Consider the following 22,907-nt stretch of genomic DNA (forward strand, 5'->3'; position numbering starts at 1 on the left):
GTTCTTGCTTTACCCGGTGGACTCAACTCTTCCCAGAGCTGGGAACACAAGTGAGGTGTCATGACTCCCAGTCACCTCCTCTAATGACTACATCAGACTGCATCTCAGCCTCTGTCCCAGGGACTCTCCACTGCCATCAGGAATGACTGCTGTGAGTGATAATGGAGAGTCATTGGGCCAGGGTAGGGGCGTGAGAGTGATTCGCCAGCGTGGTACTTGGGACACTCACCTGGTGTCTGGTAGAGCCAAGTTCATGTCCCTGCTCCAATGACTATTTAATTATTGATACAAAGTGGAGCAGCTTCAACAGGAGAGACTGAGACAGTCTCATTTCAGAGCAGCAAGGCCCAGGATTAGATCAGTAAAATAACTCTCCTTTTGTGAAAACCACCTTAATTTCCTTGAGTCAGACCCTTAGCTTCTGAAGATTGATGTAATATGGGAATGAGAATGGGGGAAACAGTCCCGCTGATTCCAATGGAGTTACTCCTGATTTACACTGGGGTGAGAGAAAGTAGAATCAGCTCAATGGGCTCCAGTGCAGTTACTCCTAATTTACACGAGGGTGATGGAGAGGAGAATTAGGAACAATTACTTTTCAGGTATTTGTATACCTCTGTTACCCAGAGGTGGGCGAACTCTCGATAATGGTGTATAAATGTTAATATTCTCAGTTTACTGAGATTAATCGGGGGTCTGGCTGGCCTTATTTTGGTGTCAGGGGCACTGCTGTGAATGTGGGGTAATTTCACTGCATGCCATGGAATTACTCCCCATTTATACTGCTCTAAATGGGAGCAGCATTTTGCATGGAGGTGACCAAACCCAGCCATAATTACACATTAAACTCGAGTCAGGAATACAGTTCAGGAGTCCTGATGCCTCGTCCCCCCTTCTAGCCGAATATCCTTGCTCATAGCGAGAAACAAATGTTCTGGCTCCCCTCCTGCTTCTCTACCCACTCAGCTAAACTCCCTCCCAGAGCTTGGAAGAGAAACTAGGAGTGCTGACTCCCATTTCGCTCCCTGCTCTAACCCACTAAATCCAACACCCCTCCCGGAGCTGGAAATACAGGCCAAGAGTTCTGGCTTTACTCACTAGACTCAACTCCCTCCCACAGCTGGGAACAAAGTGAGGTGTCATGACTCATAGTTCCCTCCTCTAGCGTATACATTAGACTGCATCTCAGCCTCTGACCCAGTGACTCTCCATTGCCAAAAGGAATGATTGCTGCGAGTGACAATCTAGAGTCATTGGGCCAGGGTAGGGGCATGAGAGTGATTCTCCAGCGTGGTACTTGGGGCACTGACCTGGTGTCTGGTAGGGACAAGTTCTAGTCCCTGCTCCAATGATTATTTAATTATTGATACAAAGTGGAGCAGCTTCAAAAGGAGAGACTAAGACAGTCTCACTTCAGAACAGCCCATAGCCTAGCAGCTCAGGCACCCTCCTGTAAATTGGGAATTCAAATCCCTTCTCTTCATCAGTCAGAGGGAGTCTGAGTTTGTCACTGGCCAGACGAGTGCCCACAGTCTTTATGAGAGACAGAAATAGAACCCCCCAGTTCTGGCTCCTCTACACACTGGACTGAATTTCCTCCCAGAGCCACATATAAAACTCAGGAGTCCTGGCTCTCAGTCCTTGCTACTCTTACCCACTTCACCCCACTCCGTTTCCAGAGCTGGGGATTGAATCCAGGCTCCTCGTCCCCACTACTGCAAACCCACTTGACTCAACTACCTTTGCAGCAATCTAATAGACAGATGAAACAATAAACTGAGAACTAGACAAAAACTAACGCTAGATAGACAGATAGATAGTTTGATAGATCTAACAACAAACTAACAGAGAGACACAAGTAAGAAAAGAACCGATACAGAGAGTGAGAGAGAAAAAGAGAACGAACCCAAACTAACAGGTAGATAGAGAAGTATAAACAAACTAATATAGAGAGAAAAGTATAAACAGACAGATAGACAGAAAGAACAAGAAACTAATGTATACAGAGAGAAAAGCAACAATGAGACGATAGTGTTTGTCACAATTTTTGGAGAATTTTAATCTAAACCCTTGATCCATTCTAAAAAATATGTGTCAATTTCCTCAATTCCCCCACTCCCTATAGAATGAAAAGGAGGCACGAATATTCTGCCCCCTCTTTCCTAAGGTAAATGCTTTGGACTGCCTCAGTTTCCCATGCCCAAATTGAGGTAAGAGTAAAAATATGAAAAAAAATCTATTGGCACTTACAATTTCTTCCTTAAAATGCCACTCTGTAACTCACCAATATATTTCATTGCAAGAGCAAACTTACGGTGCCGGTCTGCGTGGAATCCTCCCAGACTGAGATGTCTTTTCTCCTCCAGCTACAGACTGCAATTGGTTACCCCTCTCTCTCTAGCCCCATGCACACCGCTCTATCGATCTATCTCTCTAACTAATGCCCCTGTCACTGTATTATGAGAGGCTGTTCCCCCCTCATACTGAGGCTGAGCTGCTGCAAATACAGTGAGATCTGTGCTCTCTGCAGATGAGCTGTGTGTCAAAAACTTTGTTGCTGTGGGAAGGTGATTTATCCATGTCTGTTTACAACGGGTTTGTCGGACTCACACCCTGGAGCCCTCAAGGGCTCAGAGGCAAGATTTAATTTTCTTGCCCTCTAGTTCCCCGGAGAGTTTGCAGAAACTAAAATAATCACAATTAAAACAAGGCAGCAGGGTCTAGAGGAAAGATTGTGAGGCAAACACTAAGGACACACAGGGCTGTACTCCAGACATCTGGCAACAATTCCTAGCCCTGCCGCTGACCTGAGTGTTACCTTGGGAAAGTCATTCCATAGGGCTGTCTTTCTCCTCCCACCCTTTGCCTTTCTTTTCTACTGGAAGTTCTTTGGGGCGGAGACTGTGTCTTACATAATATAATGGGCCTCTCATATCAGGTGCAACTATCAGATAATTAATTCATTATTAAAAAGCTTAGGGGCAAGCTGTCCTGAGATCTGATCCCAACTATTCCCCTGACTTTGTTCAGTCTCTTCACCGCGCCATTCCTCAGTTTGTCATCTGTCCAATGGGCATAATAGTTACTTGGAGGATAATTCATAATGAGTGGTGATGGTGGGGGGAAGTCGTTTTTGGTATTATGAAAACCTGGAAATGGAAAACATTTTTGTATATTTTTTCAGGTTTGGGGGGGAAAGTTTTCAATATAAGAAATCTTTTCCCAAAACTATAAAATGTTTACCATAAACTTGCATTTTTACTAGAGAAGTTTATTGAAAACCAAACACTTTTCAGATTCCAGTTTCATTTTTTTGCCCACCCCCCATCCAAAAGCAATATTATGGGATGTTACTGAACAATGACAATTCCCATAAAAATATAAATTTCATTTTTAACCAGCTTTAATAATGAGTAACTAAAACTAAATTAAATGCTTTTGAGTTGATGTGGGTGCAACATTCATTGCAATTTTATTTGACAGCATCTGCTTGTCATAGGAACTGTCTAACTAGGTAAGATGTTTTGACCATCCAGTCCAGTATTCTGTCCCTGATAGCGGCCAGTACCACCAGATTCAGAGGAAAGTTTAAGAGGCCCCTTACAGGACAGTTCTTGAATAACCTGCCCATGGCGGAGTCTCATCATCAGCTTGTGAATGGTCTATGGTGTGAGGAGTTTTATCATAGAGTTTTATCTACTCCAAAGTAACTGCATGCTCTCATTATCCAGATAGGCTGAAATATTCAGAGGAATATACTGGATTTGTGTGTCTAAATGCCATTGGCTTTTGACAGGAGAGGAGTGCCCAGTTCCATTAATCCTCTTTGAATATCTCGCTTAGTTTATTATTAATTACTTATTTTGTAGATTCCATCACTGAAAATTTTCAAATCAAGATTGGATGTTTTACTAAAGGATCTGCTCTAGGTATTATTTTGGGGATGTTCTGTGGACTGGGTTATACAGGAGGTCAGACTAGACAGTCACTATGGTCCCTTCTGGCCATGGAATCTATTAATCTAATTTGATCTCCACCAAAAATAGGAACAACATTTTTTCAAAAATTGACAAAATGGTAGATTTTTTAAAAAAGATTCTAAATTTCTATGAATTAAAAAAAAATTCTTTAAATAATGGTGTAGGAGGATTCTGATCCTCTCTCCTGTTTTTGACCAGATTTATTCAAATTAATTCTGGGAGATTTTAGCTGAATTAGGCAACACATCAGGGTAACACAACTCCACCTCTCTCATGGTGATGTCGGCTATTTTGTGTTCCTGGAGGGGCCAACATGACCGGTGATGGGATTTTCAAGGTAGCCTATAGATATTTGGACACCATATATCAAAATATCAAAAATTCCAATTAGTTTTAATGGGAATTGGTCGTCCCAGGCCCCTAGGTGAAAATCTCCACCCATAGTTTTACGATCAAAACGTGCAACACTTTTCTGGTGGCATTTTTAAGGCTATTATTCAATATTTTTTTAACGACTTGGATAATGGAGGAGAGAATATGCTTATAAAACTTGCATGTGACACCAAGCTGGGAAGGGTTGCAAACACTTTTGAGGACAGGATTAGAATTCGAAATGACCTTGACAAATTGGAGAATTGGTCCAAAATCAGCAAGAGGAAATTCAATAAAGACAAGTGCAAAGTTCTTCTCTTACCAAGGAAAAATCAAATGTATAACTCCAAAATGGGGAATCACTGGCTAGAGTGGATCACAAATTGAATGAGTCAACAATGTGTTGTAGTTGCGAAAAAGGTTAATATCATTTGGACTGTATTAAAAAGAATGTCGTATGTAAGACACGGGAGGTAATTGTCCCACTCTACTTGGCACTGGTGAGGCCTCAGCTGGAGTACTGTGTCTGGTTCTGAGTGACACACTTTAAGTAATATGTGGACAGATTGGAAAGAGTTCAGAGGAGACCAACAAAAATGATCAAAGGTTTAGAAAACCTGACCTATGAGGAACAGTGAAAAGCAGAAGAATGGGGTTTAACTTGAAAAGAAGACCAGCAACCTCAGTCTGTAGCAGAATACAAGAAAATTTATTTAAAATACTGTTTGAATGGTACCTCACACAGCCAGGTTAAATATATATAATGGGATTCTCTGATGTTCGGTGGCTGCGTATTTTACTCTTTGTACTGTTTCTAGGGATTTACTTGGTATCCCTGACAGGGAATCTCCTTGTTATCATCCTTGCACTGCTTGACCATCACATTCACACCCCCATGTACTTCTTCCTGATAAATCTGTCTGTCTCAGACCTTGGATCTATCTCCCTCACTGTTCCCAAGTCCGTGGCCAACTCCCTGTTAAACACCATGTTAATTTCTTATGCTGGATGTGTTACCCAAGTCTTTCTCTTCATCTTCTTCACTGCAGTTGACTTTGCTTTTCTCACCATCATGGCGTATGACTCATACGTCGCCATCTGCCAACCACTGCACTATGAGATTTTAGTGAACAGGAGAGCTTGTGTCCAAATGGCATCCAGTGCCTGGATCACTGGAATTCTCCTTTCTATACTGCACTCTGGGGTCACATTTTCAATAATCTTCTGTAGAGGCAACATGGTGGGTCAGTTCTACTGTGAAATCCCCCAAATACTGAAGCTGTCCTGCTCTGACCTGTACCTTGGTGAAACTGTGGTTCTTTCCTTTAACATATTCTTAGGCTTAAGCTGCTTTTACAATTGTGTCATATATTCAGATCTTCAAAACAGTGCTGAAAATTCCCTCTGAGCAGGGTTGCCATAAAGCCTTCTCCACTTGCCTTTCTCACCTCATTGTGGTCTCCTTGTTATTTTGCACTGCTGTTTTTGCTTAGGTGAAGCCCACTTCCCGCTCTCCATCAGGTCTGGATCGTGTGGTAGGTGTGCTTTCTTCCATGGTGCCTCCTCTGATGAATCCAATCATCTACAGCATGAGGAACAAGGAGATCAAAGGTGCCCTGAAGAAACTAACTGGATGGAGGTTATTCATCAAAAATTAAATTTTCAGATTTCTCCCTTCACCATGGTTTCATTCTGTGTTTCCTTACTGATATAATCAAATGATGACATTATTGCCTCAATGGGAAGATGATGTGCAATCTTTTTTATACAAAATGCTTTGTTTACAGTGGTAATAATCCAGACTAAATTCACTGAAGTCAGTGGAGTTACTCTAGGTTTACACCAGTGTAAATCAGATAAGAATCGATTGATCGATCTAACTATAAATGGCAAAAAAAAAAACCAAAGGATTTTGCGTTTTTAACACAGAGTTAAGGTTGCCCAGTGATAGTTCAGACACAGTGTTCGAGCATAGGGCAAGCGCAGGTAGCGCCTGTCCATTGCAGTGACAAGGCAGAGCCTGAGTGTGGGTGTTACGGGTGTTGTGGGGCATCGCCCAAAGGGGGCAGAGTTAAGGTTATGTGGGCATTTCCATTACCTTATCTTACCTTAATTCTATATGTCATGGTTTTCTGAAGCTTGAGTTTTGCTAAACGGGACCTTCTGGATGGGCACGAGCTCTCACTGGAAGACCTTAACTCTGTTTCAGTGAAGTTTTTGGCTATTTAATTTTCTAGCTGTTTGAAGACAAAGAAAAATGTTAGTAGGAGTAAGTGGTCCTTGTGTCAGCTGTAGATAGCAATGGATATGGAGGACAAGAGAAGCAAAAGGCTCTTTTCAGAACCACCACGTTTTTCTGGACGGGAACTCTATTCTGTGCCTGTCTGGGTTCCCCTCACATCGACCCCCAGAACCTCTCCATAAGTGCAGCACAAAGTCGGATGCATCCATCTGCCACATTGGATGCTCAGAGAAGTGGCCTGTTAACCTTAATTAGCTCTTCTGAGCTGAGTGAATACCGTTCCAGGAGATGGTGCAGCCAGAATCAATAGCTCCGAGAGGTGTGAACTGTATCACTCGTACCAGTCACCCCAGGGCCAGCCGGGTCTTCATGGTGTTGTTGGTGCACCCTTTCCATGTGACTCTTCTCAGCTTCACACACCAAGAGGCCGCGCTTCCCTAGACCCGGCACACATGAAAAAGCGTTAAGGGAGACAGGTTAAGCCCCCCAGAAGGACAAGGACAAATCCCTCAAGATCACGTGAGGGGAGCAGGTAGTGTTGGACCCCCATAGATGGATTGGAAACCTCCAGATATTGGCACATACATGGGAGGGGAATGTGGGGCTTTCAGGTGCCCCTGTCCCCAATATTCCCCCAGGCTGCTGTCACTCACCCTCATGTTCCCCTTCCCAGTACCCTACCCCTCCCAATCTCCTAACCCCCAACCTGTCTCCTATCCCACCTCCTCATTTATCCTCCTCTCCATAATCACCCCTCCTCTCACTGCCCCCAAAACTCCTCTCTTCCTTTCCCACCAACTCTTCTGCCCCCAATCATCCCCCCTCCCAGTGAGCGTGTGTATGGGTTATTTATTTTCATTTCAAAAATAGTTTCGGCACCTTCTCAATATTCAGCTGTGCTCAAGAGATAGTTTCCCAAGATTAGATACCCTTCAACAGAGGCAGATCCCTCCTGTTTTTAGGCACAGATTTCTGCCCAGGGTTAGATTTTGAATCACAGGACCTAGGTTTCTTGGCCAGAACATTCTCCTTTCAGCAGCTATGGGGCTGCAAGTCAGAAACAGTTTCCAACCATCTCCTCCTCTCGCCAGACACATGCACAGTGCAATCCATTTGGCGTGACTCCAAGCACTTCAAAGGCTGACACGCCTAATTGAGAATTAAACACTGTGGCTAATAACGCTGTCACTTTATTTCCCCCTGAGTGTCAGTGGGTGGACTGCACTCTGCTGAGTTGGCCCTTGAGCTTTGGAGACCCTGCATGAGGATCTGAGCTCCGGTTTGATCTCTCGCAATGTACAATGAATCAGCACCAAAATGCACCAACTGTATGAAAAGTTAGAAATACTCCACTGCAGTCAATTGATTTCCCTCTCAGTCACCCTGGTGTAAATCAGGAGTAACCCCACTGGAGACAATGGGGCTGATTCCCCCATCACTCATCTCAGGGGTAGTCCATGGTGTTACACTGGAGTATGTCTGGTTTCAGGGAGAAGAGATTCAGGCCCTTTGACTCCAGCCTCTGATGCATCCTCCACCCCCTGAACGCTCTTACTCTAGTCCCCGGGTGTCTCCTTCCCTCTGCTACACACAATCCAGACCTGCAAACAACCCCCCTAGCACCTAATCCCCTTCCTCCCCTCTCACAACCCTCCACCTCACGGACGTTCTTGGTCCCTGTTTTTTGAGAGTCCCCCTCTGTGGCCCAGAGCCTATTCTCCACTCAGAGTTCCTGACTCAGCTTCCTCAGAGATTCCTGTTGAACCCCTTTTCCCACCAGTGCCCTCTTCTGCTCAGCTCCACTCCCCTGATATGGCCCCAGCCCCAGGGATCAGCTCACGACCTCTGCTTCCTCCTGTCAGAGTTCCAAACACCAGACATTCTCTCCTGATTCTGTCCTTTGGCCAGCCCTGGCCACCATTTCCTTCCCACATCACTCTCCTCCTTCCTGTGCCTGGCCCTCTCTAGAGCTGGGAGAGGCTTTCAGTCCCTCATCCCATTTAGTCCATCACCTCTCAGCCAAGCCTGCCTAAGGAGGGGAGCAGAGAGCGCCCATCTATGGAGTAGATCCCTGTGTGCTAGGAACTGCAGAGAGACCCAGCAACTCAGGACATCCAGCGAAGGCACACCGCAGTGGCTGCTGAATAATACGGTGATGGGGGTATGAGAGAGAGAGAGAGAACCAAACAATCCCGGCAGTGAATAGATAGATAGATAGATAGATAGATAGATAGATAGATAGATAGATAGATAGATAGATAGATAGATAGATAGGACCAATGACTCCTAAGACAGCAATGCCATCACTTCTTCTCGGAGCGAAGGACCTGCTGCTGAATTGCCACAGTTGAATGAAGCGGAGGTAGAGCTGCCGCCGCTTGCCATGGCGCCTTTTTTTTTTTTTTTTTTTTTTTTTTTGCTGCTTGGGGCGGCAAAAACCCTGGGGCCGGCCCTGTCTAGGGCTCCAGGAAGGCCTCTACTTACGGCAGCCGAACCCTGGCCATTGCCCTTGTCTTTCCCTTCACAGCCATCACATAATGTACTGAGGAAGAAAATGTCCAACCAAATCACCATGACTGAGTTCCTCCTCCTGGGATTCTCTGACACTCGGGAGCTGCCAATTTTGCATTTCTTGCTGTTTCTAGGGATTTACCCGGCAGCCCTGACTGGGAATCGTCTCATCATCACAGCCATAGCTCTCAACCACCATCTTCACACACCCATGTATTTCTTCCTGAAGAATCTGTCCGTCCTAAACCTTAGCTCAATCTCCATTGTCGTCCCCAAGTCCATTGCCAATTCCCTCATGAGCTCTAGGGCCATTTCCTATTATGAATGTGCCGCCCAATACTTTCTCTTCCTTTTCTTTGCTGCAGCTGAGCTTCTCTATTGAACATCATGGCATACAACCGGTACTTCACCATCTGCCAACCACTGCACTACGAGTCAATGATGAACAGGAGAGCTTGTGTCCAAATGGCAGCCAGTATTTGGATCAGCGGGGTTCTCAATTCTGCACTGCACACTGGAAACATGTTTGCAATAATCTTCTGTGAAGACAATGAGGTGGAGCAGTTCTTCTGTGAAATCCCCCAGCAATTTCTTTGCACTGATACTATTTCCTATATTAAATGCACCTCCAGCTCAATCTCATGTCTGGATCTCTTGGTCCCAGTTTTTTATGCCCTGATGCCTCCCATGATGAATCTGATCATTTATAGCATGAGGAACAAGGATATCAAATCTTCCCTGTGGAAAATGATTGGTTACGGCTATTCTCCAAAAAATAAAATGGCCAACTTTCTCCCATGATCATCGTCTCATTCTGTGTTTCTTTATGAATATAATCAACTCTTGACATTATTGTCTCCATGAGAACATAACGTGCACTCCGTTTATGCACACTGAAGTATTTACACTGGTAAATATCTAGAAAAACTCCACTCATGTCAATGGAGTTATTATAAAATTACACCTATATAAATATCCTGTATTCACACAGTGGCCAATGTCTGATGCCTCAGAGAGAATGAACAGAACAGGACAATTATTGAGTGACCCATCCTGTGTTGTTCAATTCCAGCATTTGGCAGTCAGAGGCTTAGGGACACCCAGAGCATAGGGTTGCATCCCTGACCCTCTTGGTTAATAGCCATTGATGGATCTATCCTCCATGAACTTATCATGTCTATCTATCTCTCCATCCCCATACATACCCCTCCATCTATTGATCGATCGATTCGTCTGAGGCTTTTGTACTGCCACCCATCACCATGGTGTCAGAGCACTTTCCACGTAAAATCACTTACCATATCAAATTCACACATGGGGTCTCTGTCTCTTCTCCTTTTTCCAGAGTGGGGAGTAAAAATTTTGTCCCTGCTGCGGCCGCGAGGCCAGAGGACCTCTCTGCCCCTAGTATTGACCCAGGGCTGGAAGACCTGTCAGCCTCCGCCATGGCCATGGGGTTCATGGTGTCAGCCATTGCCCTGGCGGCAGGGATCTTTTCCTATAATGAACCCCTGACTTTAAAGAACAAATGGCTTGGATCCCAAGGGGTTCGTTATAGCGAGGATGTACTATATTTTGTTGGTTGATTGATTTGTTTCTTTGTTCCAGATGTTTTCGGTGAGTGGGGGTTTGGGAGGGCGAGGTATATTTGATTAGATCGAAGTATCCATTTGATGTCATCAAGTATTGGGTACTAACAGATCAGGCCTCGGACCGAGCATGCACCTATCTTCCCCCGGTTCGTGGTTCTCTAGCAGAGACAAGGGCCTCCCTGACTGGCCTTAAGCATCTCTCTCTGAGCAAGCACACACTCCTCTCCTAGGCATCTCCCATCAGCTAGCTCAGGTGCTTCCACTCCTAGCATGCTGGATTTTGTGACTCCCATTCTTAGGTGTCTGTCTCTCCCTATCCGTCATATAGGAGCCCGGGTCCTGACTCAGGCTGTGTGTGATTCTGTTGTTGCCCCAGTGATTTTCTAGGTGCCTAACAGTTAGTTGTTGCCACACTGTGGGTCACCATGTCTGGGCCTCTTTAAGGATCCAGGCCCCAGGGGGTATTTACGCACCTAGTGGGTTTTTCAAAAGCAACTAGGCAGCTAATTCCCACTGAAACCAATAAGTTTTGGACACCAAGAGGCTTTATGAAAACCTCCCAGGCAGCTAAACATCTTTGAATACCAGGCCTTAGGTGATGAAGTGCAGGTGTTTATATTGGGCAATGATACCGTGGTGTGCAGCTATGGGTCCATTGACTTATGATCTTCGATATCCACCAGAGATCCTAGAATCACAGAAATACTGTTCTGGGAGGGACTGGAAGCAAAGGGAAATTGGGTGGCTGGCTCTTATCATCTGGCTCTAAAATCCCATCCTAAATTCCTGGAAAGAATAGTCCTCCCCTTTGAAGAACATTCCCATATCTCTGCTAATTCTGCAGCTGGCGCCAGCCCACCTAATAAAAAAAAAATGTCTTTTGTAGGTATATTATAGAATCACAGAACCATAGAAATGTTAGGCTGAAAAGGACCTTGAGAAGCTGAGGTAGGACCTAGTAAATTTAGACCAGCACTGACAGTTGCTTGTCCAACCTGTTTTTCAAAAAATCGCCAATGATGGGGATTCCACAAGCTCCCTTGACAGCCTATTCTATTGATGGAACCTATGGTCCAAACCCCCTAGGGACCTTTAAAATTCTAAACTAAAGCCTGTTTTCAGTTTCTTGTTTCTTTGTTCCTTAATTGAGAACCCTGGAGAACTAAATCCTTCTTTTCACCTACAAAGCAAGTGAAATTCTCCAAGGCAGTGTGCCTGACACCTAACCAAGAGGTGTTATGTCTAGGGAGAAGACAGGAGGTTGGTCTAAGACCAGAACTGTGATTTTCTAAGAGGCCTAAGGAGTTAAACACAAGTTCCCAGAACTGTGATTTTCTAAGAGGCCTAAGGAGTTAAACACAAGTCCTTTAAGTCCATTAGGCCCTACTCCAGATGCTGGAATTGGACAACACAGGATGGGTCACTCAATAATTGTCCTGTCCTGTTCATTCTCTCTGAAGGATCTGACTTTGACCACTGTGTGAAGACAGGATATTTATATAGGTGTAAATTTATAGTAACTCCATTGACCTGAGTGCAGTTTTTCTAGATATTTACCAGTGTAAATACCTCATTGTGCATAAACGGATTGCACGTTATGTTCTCATGGAGACAATAATGTCAAGAGTTGATTATGTTTATAAAGAAACACAGAATGAGATGATGGTCATGGGAGAAAGATGGCCCTTTTATTTTTTTGGAGAATAGCCTTGACCCCATCATATCTACTCAGTGCCTTTGGGACAGAATACAGGAGATCCAGTTTGTTGGAACTTGTTCCTGGTAAAGGAGATTTCTAGAAAGCCACGCAGAAGCTCTTTGGGAGTGGTGAGCATGGTAGGTAGCTGGACATTCATTTTGTTTTAAGCTGGATAATCCCCTTTCTGTGTGGTTTGTCCCCTGTCTGGTACTGAGACAAAACCAGATATGGTTTTGTCCAGTATCACGGATGAGGGATGCATGCAAGGTCACACTGGCAGGCAGGACCATGAGGTAGGGGCGGGGCCACAGCTTTCCCAGAAGTACCAGAATGTCCGGTGTGGCGTTGCTTTCTAGAAATAATAAACCCCATCATGCTTTATGGAAATATGCTTATGAGTGTAAATATGACATGACTGGAATAGGTTTTATGTTAGGTGTGCCATTTAACATATCTCTGCAAAGGTTATGATCTACTGGATATATTCATCCTATTTACATGCATATATCTTTTTGTATTCGAAGTTATGATACCTGAAAGAAACTGGACCAAAGGACAGTAACCGCAGGGGTGTGAGTAATTGCTGGACCTAGACTAGAAGGAGGCTAGTCTGTAAAAGAAGCTTCCTGGAACATCTCTGATTGTGAGATTTCATCTGGAATCACTTCCTTGCTGTATTAGGCATAGACTTGCGTGTTTTATTTTATTGTGTCTGTTATTACTTGGAACCACTAGGCAAAATAACAAGGAGACCACAATGAGGTGAGAAAGGCAAGTGGAGAAGGCTTTATGGCAACCCTGCTCAGAGGGAATTTTCAGCACTGTTTTGAAGATCTGAATATATGACACAATTGTAAAAGCAGCTTAAGCCTAAGAATATGTTAAAGGAAAGAACCACAGTTTCACCAAGGTACAGGTCAGAGCAGGACAGCTTCAGTATTTGGGGGATTTCACAGTAGAACTGACCCACCATGTTGCCTCCACAGAAGATTATTGAAAATGTGACCCCAGAGTGCAGTATAGAAAGGAGAATTCCAGTGATCCAGGCACTGGATGCCATTTGGACACAAGCTCTCCTGTTCACTAAAATCTCATAGTGCAGTGGTTGGCAGATGGCGACGTATGAGTCATACGCCATGATGGTGAGAAAAGCAAAGTCAACTGCAGTGAAGAAGATGAAGAGAAAGACTTGGGTAACACATCCAGCATAAGAAATTAACATGGTGTTTAACAGGGAGTTGGCCACGGACTTGGGAACAGTGAGGGAGATAGATCCAAGGTCTAAGACAGACAGATTTATCAGGAAGAAGTACATGGGGGTGTGAATGTGATGGTCAAGCAGTGCAAGGATGATAACAAGGAGATTCCCTGTCAGGGATACCAAGTAAATCCCTAGAAACAGTACAAAGAGTAAAATACGCAGCCACCGAACATCAGAGAATCCCATTATATATATTTAACCTGGCTGTGTGAGGTACCATTCAAACAGTATTTTAAATAAATTTTCTTGTATTCTGCTACAGACTGAGGTTGCTGGTCTTCTTTTCAAGTTAAACCCCATTCTTCTGCTTTTCACTGTTCCTCATAGGTCAGGTTTTCTAAACCTTTGATCATTTTTGTTGGTCTCCTCTGAACTCTTTCCAATCTGTCCACATATTACTTAAAGTGTGTCACTCAGAACCAGACACAGTACTCCAGCTGAGGCCTCACCAGTGCCAAGTAGAGTGGGACAATTACCTCCCGTGTCTTACATACGACATTCTTTTTAATACAGTCCAAATGATATTAACCTTTTTCGCAACTACATCACATTGTTGACTCATTCAATTTGTGATCCACTCTAGCCAGTGATTCCCCATTTTGGAGTTGTACATTTGATTTTTCCTTGGTAAGAGAAGAACTTTGCACTTGTCTTTATTGAATTTCCTCTTGCTGATTTTGGACCAATTCTCCAATTTGTCAAGGTCATTTCGAATTCTAATCCTGTCCTCAAAAGTGTTTGCAACCCTTCCCAGCTTGGTGTCACATGCAAGTTTTATAAGCATATTCTCTCCTCCATTATCCAAGTCGTTAAAAAAATATTGAATAATAGCCTTAAAAATGCCACCAGAAAAGTGTTGCACGTTTTGATCGTAAAACTATGGGTGGAGATTTTCACCTAGGGGCCTGGGATGACCAATTCCCATTAAAACTAATTGGAATTTTTGATATTTTGATATATGGTGTCCAAATATCTATAGGCTACCTTGAAAATCCCATCACCGGTCATGTTGGCCCCTCCAGGAACACAAAATAGCCGACATCACCATGAGAGAGGTGGAGTTGTGTTACCCTGATGTGTTGCCTAATTCAGCTAAAATCTCCCAGAATTAATTTGAATAAATCTGGTCAAAAACAGGAGAGAGGATCAGAATCCTCCTACACCATTATTTAAAGAATTTTTTTTTTAATTCATAGAAATTTAGAATCTTTTTTAAAAAATCTACCATTTTGTCAATTTTTGGAAAAATGTTGTTCCTACTTTTGGTGGAGATCAAATTAGATTAATAGATTCCATGGCCAGAAGGGACCATAGTGACTGTCTAGTCTGACCTCCTGTATAACCCAGTCCACAGAACATCCCCAAAATAATACCTAGAGCAGCTCCTATAGTAAAACATCCAATCTTGATTTGAAAATTGTCAGTGATGGAATCTACAAAATAAGTAATTAATAATAAACTAAGCGAGATATTCAAAGAGGATTAAAGGAGCTGGGCACTCCTCTCCTGTCAAAAGCCAATGGCATTTAGACACACAAATCCAGTATGTTCCTTTGAATATTTCAGCCTATCTGGATAATGAGAGCATGTAGTTACTTTGGAGTAGATAAAACTCTATGATAAAACTCCTCACGCCATAGACCATTCACAAGCTGATGATGAGACTCCGCCATGGGCAGGTTATTCAAGAACTGTCCTGTAAGGGGCCTCTTAAAGTTTCCTCTGAATCTGGTGGTACTGGCCGCTATCAGGGACAGAATACTGGACTGGATGGTCAAAACATCTTACTTAGTTAGACAGTTCCTATGACAAGCAGATGCTATCAAATAAAATTGCAATGAATGTTGCACCCACATCAACTCAAATGCATTTAATTTAGTTTTAATTACTCATTATTAAAGCTGGTCAAAAATGAAAACTATATTTTTATGGGAATTGTCATTGTTCAGTAACATCCCATAATATTGCTTTTGGATGGGGGGTGGGCAAAAAAAATGAAACTGGACTCTGAAAAGTGTTTGGTTTTCAATAAACTTCTCTAGTAAAAATGCAAGTTTATGGTAAACATTTTATAGTTTTGGGAAAAGATTTCTGATATTGAAAACTTTCCCCACCAAACCTGAAAAAATATACAAAAATGTTTTCCATTTCCAGGTTTTCATAATACCAAAAATGACTTCCTCCCACCATCACCACTCATTATGAATTATCCTCCAAGTAACTATTATGCCCATTGGACAGATGACAAACTGAGGAATGGAGCGGTGAAGAGACTGAACAAAGTCAGGGGAATAGTTGGGATCAGATCTCAGGACACCTTGACCCTTAGCTTTTTAATAATGAATTAATTATCTGATAGTTGCACCTGATATGAGAGGCCCATTATATTATGTAAGACACAGTCTCCGCCCCAAAGAACTTCCAGTAGAAAAGACAGGCAAAGGGTGGGAGGAGAAAGACAGCCCTAGGGAATGACTTTCCCAAGGTAACACAGCAGGTCAGCGGCAGGGCTAGGAATTGTTGCCAGATGTCTGGAGTACAGTCCTGTGTGCCCTTAGTGTTTGCTTCACAATCTTTCCTCAAGACCCTGCTGCCTTGTTTTAATTGTGATTATTTTAGTTTCTGCAAACTCTCCAGGGAACTAGAGGGCAAGAAAATTAATTCTTGCCTCTGAGCCCTTGAGGGCTCCAGGGTGTGAGTCCGACAAACCCGTAGTAAACAGACATGGATAAATCACCTTCCCACAGCACCAACGTTTTTGACACACAGCTGATCTGCAGAGAGCACAGATCTCACTGTATTTGCAGCAGCTCAGCCTCAGTATGAGGGGGGAACAGCCTCTCATAATACAGTGACAGGGGCATTAGTTAGAGAGATAGATCGATAGAGCGGTGGGCATGGGGCTAGAGAGAGAGGGGTAACCAATTGCAGTCTGTAGATGGAGGAGAAAAGACATCTCAGTCTGGGAAGATTCCACACAGACCGGCACCGTAAGTTTGCTCTTGCAATGAAATATATTGGTGAGTTACAGAGTGGCATTTTAAGGAAGAAATTGTAAGTGCCAATAGATTTTTTTTTCATATTTTTACTCTTACCTCAATTTGGGAATGGGAAATTGAGGCAGTCCAAAACATTTACCTTAGGAAAGAGGGGGCAGAATATTCGTGCCTCAGTTTCATTCTATAGGGAGTGGGGGAATTGATCAAATTGACACATTTTTTAGAATGGATCGAGGGTTTAGATTAAAATTCTCCAAAAATTGTGACAAACACTATCGGCTCGTTGTTGCTTTTCTCTCTGTATACATTAGTTTCTTGTTATTTCTGTCTATCTGTCTGTTTATACTTTTCTCTCTATATTAGTTTGTTTATACTTCTCTATCTACCTGTTAGTTTGGGTTCGTTCTCTTTTTCTCTCTCACTCTCTGTATCTTTTCTTACTTGTGTCTCTTTGTTAGTTTGTTGTTAGATCTATCAAACTATCTATCTCTCTATCTAGCATCAGTTTGTGTCTAGTTCTCAGTTTATTGTTTCATCTGTCTATTAGATTGCTGCAAAGGTAGTTGAGTCAAGTGGGTTAGCAGTAGTGGGGACTAGGAGCCTGGATTCAATCCCCAGCTCTGGAAACGGAGTGGGGTGAAGTGGGTAAGAGTAGCAAGGACTGAGAGCCAGGAGTCCTGAGTTTTATATGTGGCTCTGGGAGGAAATTCAGTCCAGTGTGTAGATGAGCCAGAACGGGGGGGGTTCTATTTCTGTCTCTCATAAAGACTGTGGGACTGGCACCCCTCATAACTTAAAGCTGAGTGGTTAGGGCACTCGTCTGGCCTGTGACAAACTCAGACTCCCTCTGACTGATGAAGAGAAGGGATTTGAATTCCCAATTTACAGGAGGGTGCCTGAGCTGCTAGGCTATGGGCTGTTCTGAAATGAGACTGTCTCGGTCTCTCCTTTTGAAGCTGCTCCACTTTGTATCAATAATTAAATTGTCATTGGAGCAGGGACTAGAACTTGTCTCTACCAGACACCAGGTGAGTGCCCCAAGTACCACGCTGGAGAATCACTCTCATGCCCCTACCCTGGCCCAATGACTCTCCATTGTCACTCGCAGCAATCATTCCTTTTGGCAATGGAGAGTCACTGGGTCAGAGGCTGAGATGCAGTCTAATGTACACGCTAGAGGAGGGAACTATGAGTCATGACGCCTCACTTTGTTCCCAGCTGTGGGAGGGAGTTGAGTCCAGTGAGTAAAGCCAGAACTCTTGGCCTGTATTTCCAGCTCCGGGAGGGGTGTTGGATTTAGTGGGTTAGAGCAGGGAGCGAAATGGGAGTCAGCACTCCTAGTTTCTCTTCCAAGCTCTGGGAGGGAGTTTAGCTGAGTGGGTAGAGAAGCAGGAGGGGAGCCAGAACATTTGTTTCTCGCTATGAGCATGGAAATTCGGCTAGAAGGGGGGACGAGGCATCAGGACTCCTGAACTGTATTCCTGACTCGAGTTTAATGTGTAATTATGCCTGGGTATGGTCACCTCCATGCAAAATGCTGCTCCCATTTAGAGCAGTATAAATGGGGAATAATTCAATGGGATGCAGTGAAATTACCCCACATTCACAGCAGTGCCCCTGACACCAAAATCAGGCCAGCCAGACCCCCGATTAACCTCAGTAAACTGAAAATATTAACATTGATACACCATTATCCAAAGTTCGCCCACCTCTGGGTAACAGAGGTATACAAATACCTGAAAAGTAATTGTTCCTAATTCTCCTCTCCATCACCCTGGTGTAAATTAGGAGTAACTGCACTGGAGCCCATTGAGCTGATTCTACTTTCTCTCACCCCAGTGTAAATCAGGAGTAACTCCATTGGAATCAGCGGGACTGTTTCCCCCATTCTCATTCCCATATTACTTCAATCTTCAGAAGCTAAGGGTCTGACTCAAGGAAATTAAGGTGGTTTTCACAAAAGGAGAGTTATTTTACTGATCTAATCCTGGCCCTTGCTGTTCTGAAATGAGACGGTCTCAGTCTCTCCTGTTGAAGCTGCTCCACTTTGTATCAATAATTAAATAGTCATTGGAGCAGGGACATGAACTTGGCTCTACCAGACACCAGGTGAGTGTCCCAAGTACCACGCTGGCGAATCACTCTCACGCCCCTACCCTGGCCCAATGACTCTCCATTATCACTCACAGCAGTCATTCCTGATGGCAGTGGAGAGTCCCTGGGACAGAGGCTGAGATGCAGTCTGATGTAGTCATTAGAGGAGGGGACTGGGAGTCATGACACCTCACTTGTGTTCCCAGCTCTGGGAAGAGTTGAGTCCACTGGGTAGAGCAAGAACTCCTGTCCTGTATTTCCAGCTCCGGAAGGCGTGTTGCATTTAGTAGGTTAGAGCAGGGGGCAAACTGGGAGTCAGGACTCCTGGGTTCCCTTTCAAGCTCTGGAAGGTAGTTTAGTTGAGTGGTTAGAGAAGCAGGAGGGGAGCTGGAATGTCTGTCTCTCGCAGCGAGCATGGAAAATGGCTAGAACTGGGGACGGGGCATCAGGACTCCTGAGCTGTATTCATGATTAGAGTTTACCGCGTAATTATGGCTGGGTTTGGTCACCTCCATGCGAGATGCTGCTCCCATTTAGAGCAGTATAAATGGGGAGTAATTCCATGGCATGCTGTGAAATTACCCCACATTCGCAGCAATGCCCCTGACAGCAGAATCTGGCCAGCCAGACACCCGATTCCCCTCAGTAAACTATGGATAGAAACATTTATACAAGATTATCCATAGTTCGCCCACCTTTGGGTGACAGAGATATACAAATACCTCAAAAGCAATTATTCCTAATTCTCCTCTCCATCACCCTGGTGTAAATTAGTAGTCACTGCACTGGAGTCCATTGAGCTGAGGGTCTGACTCAAGGAAATTCAGGTGGTTTTCACAAAAGGAGAGTTATTTTACTGATTTAATCCTGGCCCTTGCTCTTGTTCCTCCCTCTGCAACCATCACAGGATGTCCTAAGGAAGAAAATGTCCAACCGAACCACCGTGACCGAGTTCCTTCTCCTGGGATTCTCTGATGTTCGGGAGCTGCAGATTTGGCACTTTGTGGGGTTTCTAGTGATGTACTTGGCAGCCCTGGTGGGGAATCTTCTCATCTTCATGGCCATCGCCTTCGACCATCACCTTCACACCCCCATGTACTTCTTCCTGATGAATCTGTCCATCCTAGACGTTGGCTCCATCTCTGTCACCGTCCCCAAATCCATGGCCAACTCCCTCATGAACACCAGGTTCATTTCCTATGCTGGATGTGTTGCCCAAGTCTTTTTCCTAGTCTTCTTTGTGACAGCGGATTTTTCCCTTCTCATTGTCATGGCGTATGACCGATATGTTGCCATATGCCAACCACTGCACTATGACACAATGATGAACAGCAGAGCTTGTGTCCAAATGGCAGCTGGTGCCTGGATCAGTGGGATTCTCAACTCTGTACTACACACTGGGAACACGTTTGCATTGACCTTCTATGGAGGCAACATGGTGGATCAGTTCTTCTGTGAAATCCCCCATCTACTCAAGCTCGCCTGCTCTGACTCCTATCTTAGTGAAGTTGGGGTACTTGCATTTAGTGTGTGTTCAGTCTTAGTCTGCTTTGTTTTTATGATTGTGTCATATGTTCAGCTCTTCAAATCAGTGCTCAGAATCCCCTCTGAGCAGGGACGACATAAAGCCTTCTCCACCTGCCTTCCTCACCTCACTGTGGTCTCCTTGTTTGTTTGCACTGTGGCCTTTGCCTACCTGAAACCCACCTCCAGCTCCCCATCTGCTCTGGATCTCGTGGCGTCTGTTCTTTATTCCGTATTGCCACCAATCGTGAATCCAATTATCTACAGCATGAGGAACAAAGAGATCAAAGCTGCCCTGGGGAGACTGACTGGGTGTAGGTAATTCACCAAGAATTAATTTTCTGTCTTTCTCTAATTAAAGTTTGCTTGTGTAGTATCTTTAGCTATTCATTAATGTCAGTTATTTTCATAACCACACAGATTGCACACAAACACGTCTGATTTTGACCTAGTTGCACCAATGCAAATCTAGATTAACTCCGCTGATGTCATTGCCGCTGGGGTGATTTGGCGGCCCTAGCTGGAGATGGCCCATTGGGTGGGATGTGGCAGGGATCTGAGGTGGCACCAAGCCAGTCTCTCTCTCAGGTGCGTGCCTGGCTGGTTCTTGCCCACATTTTCATGATCTAACTGATCACCATCTGGGGGTCAGGTAGGAATTTCTCCCCCGTTCAGATTGGCAGGGACCTTAGGAGGGTTTCGCTTTCATCTCCAGAGTGTAGTGCAGGTCACTTGCCAGTATTTTCTGGGTGTATCACAATCATTTCCCTCCCTTTGCGGGGACCACAGGCACTGGTGCACCTCAGTCTCTCCTATTCTCTGCCGGTGGCACAGAACTGTCTAGTCTCCTGAGGGCTGTGACACTTTGGTCTAATTTCAGTTGTTGGGTTTGGTGTTGGAGTACAGGAGATCCGACTGGGTGTACTGGTCGTTCCTTCTGGCCTTGAACTCTATGACTCTGTGTCTTTATGTATGTGCAGGGACGGGGGAGAGGAGAAGGGGCCACACACAGAATAAACACTAGTAGAGTCCATGGCATTGCATTAGTACAACTGTCTGTGAGGCCCTGTCTTCCTGGCTGAGGGAGGTGACTCCAGTTCAGATGGAGCCCTTGACCTGTGTAGCTGTGCAGTGTCACTCTATAAACACCACCCATGGGCAATGCATATTAGGAGGCCCCTCTGTGCCGCACCTGAGGATCGGAGCCTGTTCCAGTGGCTGTCAGACAGCCTGGTTCTTCAGCTCAAGCTGTAAAAGCTCGTACTTTGGGCCTTAGATGTCTCTGTTTGAGTCCCCCAGGTGCCAGCCTAGATTAGATGGTGACCCTCGCATACACGTAAGTGGCCTGAGAACTTCAGGGGACCTTATTCCTGCACTAATCAGAGGCTGATGTTGCCTACCAAGCTACTGCAGAACAGCAGTGGGAGTGAGACCTAAGAGGGGAGGGGCTCCCTAGCAAGAGGAGGGGCAGGTTTATTCCCGGATCATCTCTGACATGCCCATTCCTAGTCCCTCTGTACCCTGCAGACCAAAGATACATGACATGGGCACGGGTGTGTGTGTTACTCTCAGCTCAGGTTGGTAGAGCTGGTCAAAGTAACTTGTCATTGGGAAATGGTTTCCTCAACATGTTCATGACAGATGCTGCTATGTTTTTAGCTAAGTTAAACAATCTGCCAAAGGCTTGGAAAAACGTTGCCCAACTCTGCCCTCAACTAGGTTGGCCACTGACGCATTGCTAGAATACCGGACATTCTTGTATTTGTGGGAAAGCTGTGGCCACACCCTGGCCTGCGTGGCCCTGCAGCCAGTGTGACCTTGATTGAGTCCCTCATCCATGATAGTGGATAAAAACATGACTGCAGACAATGCACAAAAGAAGAGGATTATCTGGCTTAAAACCAAATAAATAGCCAGCTACCTCGACCCACCATGCTCACCTCTCCCGAACACCTTCTGCACGGCTTCCTAGATACCTCCTCTGCCAGGAATATGTTCCAACAAACTGGATCTCCTGCATTATGTCCCAGAGGCACTGGTGGCGGGTATATTGTCTAACAGTGAATATTGTGGCTCCCTTCTGGAGTAGGGCCTAATGGAGTTAAAGGAGTCCTTGGGAACTTGCGTTTAACTCCTCAGGACTTTTAGAAAATCCCATCTCTGCTCTTAGAATAACCTCCTGTCTTCTCCCTAGACATGATGTCTCTGGGTTAGGTGTCAGACACACGGCCCTGGGCACGTGAACTTGCTTTATAGGCGAAAAGAACGATTTAGTTCTTCAGGGCTCTCAGTTAAGGACCAAACTATAATTCTAAAGCCTGTTTTCAGTCTCTTTTTAAAGGTCTCTAGGGTATTTGGACCCTAGGTCCCATCAATAGAAATTTTTGTGGAATATTCATAGCATTTAAATCCAGAAAAGACCATTATATCACCCAGTCTGAGCCGTCTGACCTCCTATAGATCAAAGGGTATTTTCCCCTATCTTGAGCCCAATAAGTTATGTTTGACGAATGCATGTTCCAGAAGGGCATTCAGTCTCCATCTAAAGACATCAAGAGATGGAGAATCCACGACTAGCCTTGGTAAAAGCTCCCAAGGTGAATTGGACGTGCAGTCCCGATTGAAGGGAATTT

General features: G+C 44.6%; 1 protein-coding gene and 1 pseudogene across 1 annotated transcript; both read left to right on the forward strand.

Annotated features, from left to right (window-relative positions):
• The first annotated feature begins 5,247 nt into the window (after positions 1 to 5,247).
• LOC135974522 (olfactory receptor 14C36-like) lies at positions 5,248 to 5,845 on the forward strand (annotated as a pseudogene).
• Positions 5,846 to 19,675: 13,830 nt separating this feature from the next.
• Positions 19,676 to 20,596, forward strand: LOC135974603 (olfactory receptor 14A16-like). Its single transcript, XM_065563021.1, has one exon. The coding sequence runs from the start codon at positions 19,676 to 19,678 to the stop codon at positions 20,594 to 20,596; it is 921 nt and encodes a 306-aa protein (XP_065419093.1).
• Positions 20,597 to 22,907: the final 2,311 nt, after the last annotated feature.

The sequence above is a fragment of the Chrysemys picta genome, chromosome 12 (assembly GCF_011386835.1).
Source record: "Chrysemys picta bellii isolate R12L10 chromosome 12, ASM1138683v2, whole genome shotgun sequence".
Lineage (NCBI taxonomy): Eukaryota > Metazoa > Chordata > Testudines > Emydidae > Chrysemys > Chrysemys picta.

What these genes read in the sequence shown, in the direction of transcription:
- LOC135974603 (XM_065563021.1), top strand. Translation starts at nt 19,676, where the DNA reads ATGTCCAACCGAACCACCGTGACCGAGTTCCTTCTCCTGGGATTCTCT.